Raw genomic sequence first — 5,148 nt, 5'->3', positions numbered from 1 at the left:
ATTAAGAGTTACTATATTTTCTAAATAGTAACTATATTTTATAAAAAGTTACTATATTGTCAAAATAGTAACTATATTTTATAAAGAGTTACTATATTGTCAATATAGTAACTACTTCGTATATTGTATTAAGAGTTACTATATTGTCAAAATAGTAAGTATATTTTATAAAGAGTTACTATATTATCAGAATAGTAACTATATTTTATTAAGAGTTACTATATTGTCAAAATAGTAACTATATTTTATAAAGAGTTACTATATTTTCAGAATAGTAACTATATTGTATTAAGAGATATTATATTGTCAAAATAGTAACTATTTTATAAAGAGTTACTATAAATAAAAATTGTGTGTTTTATAGAGAGTTACTATACTGAATGTATAGTAACTATGTATTGTAAAGGAGAACTATAGTATAAACACTCAATAAATTTTTTTAAAAATGTTGAAGTAACTGTATATGATAATAAAACAAGAACATCACTAAAATAGTTGTTCTTTAGGTGTAAATAATTGGATATTGGGTGTCTTGGATCCAAATTCTTTGTGTTTCTTTTTTCCTTTCTTTGATGGCTGCTTGTAATTGTCATATTGACCCTTTATTCTTTCCTTTAGTATTAGCATGATCAGGATCAAGCACAATTGTTATTTCAGAATTAGTTGATTCCCCGTCTTGTGTTTCTCGTTGTGCTTCATCTTTTGCCTTTTCTTGTTCTGCTATCTTTGCAGCTTCTTCTTTTGCCTTCCTTTCTTCTTCCTTTTTTATGATTTCATCAACTGCTTTATTATCCATTTTAAACTTCTCTTCGATAAATTTTCTGGCCTTTGCTATCTTATGCCCTTTCAAAATTAAGTTATAGTATCTGTGGTAAAAAGTTTAAGTGTTAAGTAAAATATCAACTGTAATTGTAACTATATGAAAATGAACTAATGTATATTGAAAAAATTACCTTCTGATCATATGTAATCTCCAACCAGTAAAATTGTTGATTTCACCTTTCTCCCTTTTTATTGTATCAACCCTTTCCCATATCTGTTTCTTTGCATATCTAGTCCATCTTGTTGTTATGTAACGATCTGGAATTGTATTGATTGAATGTAAATGCAATATTCTTAAACAATGGAAGCACAACCATCCAGATTCTTCAAAGTTTTTGCATGTGCAAGTGACGGTTGAATCTTCCATTTTGTATTGAACTTCTTGCCTTGATCCTGTTAGATTATTTACATATAATGTAATATTATTCAAAAGAACATCTACTCTAAATATTAAATAAACATTTATAGTTTTTTTACCTGTTATTCCTTCTATCCACACTTCAAAAAACACTGTTCTTCCTACACTTCCCTTGAACATTGTACTACTTGCCACAGAAAGCTTGAACTCTTCTTCAAAATCACGGAAAAGTGTTATCGTGTATACATTTGCTGCCTGTTTCAATATATCACTCATACTTAGCTTTGAAGTTGGTATTCCCCTTGTACAGTCAAAGTCGTCTTTTTCTTCGGTTTTTCTCCATCGATTTATTGTAGCTTGAAAAATACTATAGAACTCTGTTAATGTTGTACTTTTATTTGCTTTAAATCCAACAGCATGGTTTGTACTTTCACTTCTTTGTAAAGAAAGTATACCGGCAGAAAAAAAACTTTACTTAAAGCTGTACACCATTTTTCTTTAAGACCATACAATCTGTTGAACCAGTCATCTTTTTCCAGCTTAAAAGTGTTGATCATAGATTTTCAAGTTTCTTCAAAATCATTTGGTGTTATACACCCACTTAAACACTTGTAGAATGCGTTTTTGAAGTTTTTATCAGACTTCAATAAACCAAACCTACTGTTTGCATTTTTACTTAAGTGCCACAAGCATAACTTGTGTCTTGAAGAAGGAAAAACCTGAAAAACAATAATGAATATATATAGTTCCACAAAATAGTAACTATATTTTATAAAGAGTTACTATACTTTATAAAGAATTACTATATTGTCAAAATAGTAACTATATTTTAATAAGAGTTTCTATATTGTCAAAATAGTAACTATATTTTATAAAGAGTTACTATATTGTCAAAATAGTAACTATACTTTATAAAGTGTTACTATAATTTCATAATAGTAACTATATTGAATTAAGAGTTACTATATTGTCAAAATAGTAACTATATTTTATAAAGAGATACTATATTGTCAAAATAGAAACTATATTTTATAAAGAGATACTATATTGTCAAAATAATAACTATATTTTATAAAGAGTTACTATATTGTCAAAATAGTAACTATATTTTATAAAGAGTTACTATATTGTCAAAATAGTAACTATTTTTACAAAGAGTTACTATATTGTCAAAATAGTAACTATAATATATGAAGAGGTACCTGTTCTATTCCAGCAGCAATAGCTGCATCTTGATCAGTGAAAATTGATATAGGGTGCTTTCCTTCCATAGCCTTCAGAAAAGTTTCAAACACCCAAACGAAAGATTCTGTGGTTTCATCCCCAATGAAAGCACAAGCAAACATTGTGTTTTTCCAATGGTTATTGATACCAACAAATGGAGCACATATGAGATTGTACTTATTGGTTCTGAATGTAGTATCAAAAACTAGAACATCTCCATATATTTTGTAATCTTCTCTCATCATAGAATCCCTCCAAAATAGGCACTCAACTTTTCCTTCAGCATTGAGTCTTACTCTGAAAAAGAACTCGGGATCTATTGATTGTATGTCATACAGTTTGTTCACTAGTGTTTGTGAATCCTTGCCATCAATTTGCTTCATTTTTAACTTGTAGCAGTAGTTTAGATGATCAATCATCGTATGACCTACACAGTTGTCTCCGCCAGTTTCGGTTGACATATACCTATAAGACTCCATTGGTCTTAGACCACATTCTGACATTGCCTCAATAGCTTCTTTTTTAGGTTCTGTCATTTATCGTTCCGATCGGTGGAGATAATTACTTATTTCTCTTGTCAATGGGTGATTATGTACCACTACATGCTTTTCTATATCAAAATCTCCATTTTCATTCTTCTTTGCAAATATTTGAGCTTCACATTTTGTTCTTGTTATCATAACCCTCTTTCTCCTTTCTTTCTTCTTTGCATCTGATTGATCATCTTCATTTTTGAGTTCTTTGTTTTTAGGAGGGTCTCTTATTCCAGCAGCAGAGCAGTAGAAGTATTTTCCATTAACAATTGTGGTTCCTTCTTTATATCTATTCTTCCCTTTTCGTACACTAAAACCAATAATAGCAGCATGTTTGCAATATAGATCATAAATCTCATCGGTTGTTTTCCTTGCTTCTCCAATTAAACTGCCATCTAATTCTTTATCAATGTTTTCTTCCTGCTCATTATTTGGATTTTCAAAGATGTTGTGGTTTGTATCAATTGAATGTATTATTGAACCTGTACAAATACAAATATAGTTATCATTAAATGTGATAGTTACTCTTCATTTTTATATAGTTACTCTTTATAAAATATAGTTACTATATATTTAACATAGTTACTTAAGATCTATTGATTGTTATAGTTACTCTACTGTTAATATAGTTATTCTTTATATGTTATAGTTACTATAAGTTAAATGTAGTTTATTGCTTATATAGATTATTTCGTTATGTGAAGTTACTCTATAATTAATATAGTTACCTTTCATAAATTATGGTTACTTTATTATAAATATAGTTATCATTATATATGATAGTTACTCTTCATTTTATACAGTTACTGTTTATATATTATAGTTACTCACAGTTAATATAACTCCTTTTTATATGTGATAGTTACTCTACAGTATATAGTTCCTCTTTATATGTGATAGTTACTCTTCATTTTATATAGTTACTTTTTATATGTTATAGTTACTCTATATTTAACATTGTTACTTAAGATCTATTGATTGTTATAGTTACTCTACAGTTCATATAGTTACTCTTTATATGTTATAGTTACTCTATATTTAACATACTTACTTAGGATCTATTGATTGTTATAGTTACTCTACAGTTAATATAGTTATTCTTTATATGTTATAGTTACTATAAGTTAAATGTAGTTATTTCTTATATAGATTATTTCGTTATGTGAAGTTACTCTATAATTAATATAGTTACCATTCATAAATTATAGTTACTTTATTTTAAATATAGTTATCATTATATGTGATAATTACTCTTTATTTTATATAGTTACTGTTTATATATTATAGTTACTCACAGTTAATATAACTCCTGTTTATATGTGATAGTTACTCTACAGTTTATAGTTCCTCTTTATATGTGATAGTTACTCTTCATTTTATATAGTTAGTCTCTATAGTTTATAGTTACTCTACAGTTACTATAAGTCCTGTCTATAAGAGACAGTTACTCTACATTAAACATAGTTTCTCTTTGTATGTTATAGTTACTCTGCGTTAAATATAATTCCTCTTTATATTTTAGTTACACTACTGCAATTATAATATGTTAACTATATCAATATAACAGTAACTATATATAAATATTAAAAGATACTATATCATACCTTCTTCAATACATTGATTTGCAACCATAACTTGCTGAGATGTGCCTTCATCTTCATCTTCAACGTCATATACTTCTCTATGATTCTCTAAATTTTCTAAAATAATAATAATTACTCAATGAGTATGAAAGTTACTATAATTCTTCGTAGTTAGTTATTAGGATTCGAATATTACCGTCATAATTATACAATTTTTCTTCTATTGCGCGATTTAAATCGATATTCAAATCGATTAAATCGTCCTCCATTGTTGAAGCTCAAAGAGAGAGAAGCTGTTGGAGGAGAGAGAAGCTGCTGTAGGAGAGAGAAGCTGCTACTGGAGGAGAGAGATTTCAATTTTAGGGTTTCGCGCATTCTGTTATTTTGGAACACGTGATTTCAAACGGTTCAGCGCTGCAAATTACCTAATTACCCTGGTCCATGGTAACCTTAATGGTGGACCGGGTCCATATAAGCGGAATTGAAGAACAAGAGGAGATAATCTTATAAAATATCCTAAATAAAATCAAATAGATATGATACACATATGTGCAAGATAACCGTGAAGATTAAAATATGAAATGAATGGAATAAAATCAATAAGTCAAAGATTTTTGAAAGACTCTTA

The 5,148-nt window shown here is 28.0% G+C and overlaps 2 protein-coding genes across 2 annotated transcripts; both read right to left on the bottom strand.

Moving 5' to 3' along the window:
• Positions 1-589: 589 nt before the first annotated feature.
• LOC110799476 (protein FAR1-RELATED SEQUENCE 5-like) lies at positions 590-2,940 on the bottom strand. Its single transcript, XM_056836007.1, has 4 exons — positions 2,383-2,940; positions 1,300-1,435; positions 954-1,215; positions 590-866 (listed from the first exon to the last, which is right to left on the bottom strand). Exons 1-4 carry the CDS (start codon positions 2,938-2,940, stop codon positions 590-592), a joined length of 1,233 nt encoding a protein of 410 aa, XP_056691985.1.
• On the bottom strand, positions 2,911-4,789 carry LOC130467490 (uncharacterized). The gene is made up of 3 exons (XM_056836006.1): positions 4,717-4,789; positions 4,542-4,637; positions 2,911-3,419 (listed from the first exon to the last, which is right to left on the bottom strand). The coding sequence occupies exons 1-3, from the start codon at positions 4,787-4,789 to the stop codon at positions 2,941-2,943; spliced, it is 648 nt and encodes a 215-aa protein (XP_056691984.1). The 3' UTR covers positions 2,911-2,940.
• Between the last annotated feature and the right edge of the window lie 359 nt (positions 4,790-5,148).

The sequence above is a fragment of the Spinacia oleracea genome, chromosome 2, assembly GCF_020520425.1.
Source record: "Spinacia oleracea cultivar Varoflay chromosome 2, BTI_SOV_V1, whole genome shotgun sequence".
NCBI classification, from domain to species: Eukaryota; Viridiplantae; Streptophyta; class Magnoliopsida; order Caryophyllales; family Amaranthaceae; genus Spinacia; species Spinacia oleracea.
Note: the sequence above shows the minus strand (reverse complement) of the source record. Positions and strands in the feature narration are given on the sequence as shown.

Bases quoted from the DNA above. Each gene is read 5' to 3' on its own strand.
- LOC130467490 (XM_056836006.1), bottom strand. From the start codon at position 4,789: ATGGAGGACGATTTAATCGATTTGAATATCGATTTAAATCGCGCAATA. The intron at 4,638-4,716 runs GTAATATTCGAA...TTATTATTTTAG, and splicing joins AAAATTGTATAATTATGACG to AAAATTTAGAGAATCATAGA. The intron at 3,420-4,541 runs GTATGATATAGT...GTATTTGTACAG, and splicing joins AAATCAATGTATTGAAGAAG to GTTCAATAATACATTCAATT.
- LOC110799476 (XM_056836007.1), bottom strand. From the start codon at position 2,940: ATGACAGAACCTAAAAAAGAAGCTATTGAGGCAATGTCAGAATGTGGT. The intron at 1,436-2,382 runs GTACCTCTTCAT...ATATTGAAACAG, and splicing joins TTGCTGCTGGAATAGAACAG to GCAGCAAATGTATACACGAT. The intron at 1,216-1,299 runs GTAAAAAAACTA...ATAATCTAACAG, and splicing joins GTGGATAGAAGGAATAACAG to GATCAAGGCAAGAAGTTCAA.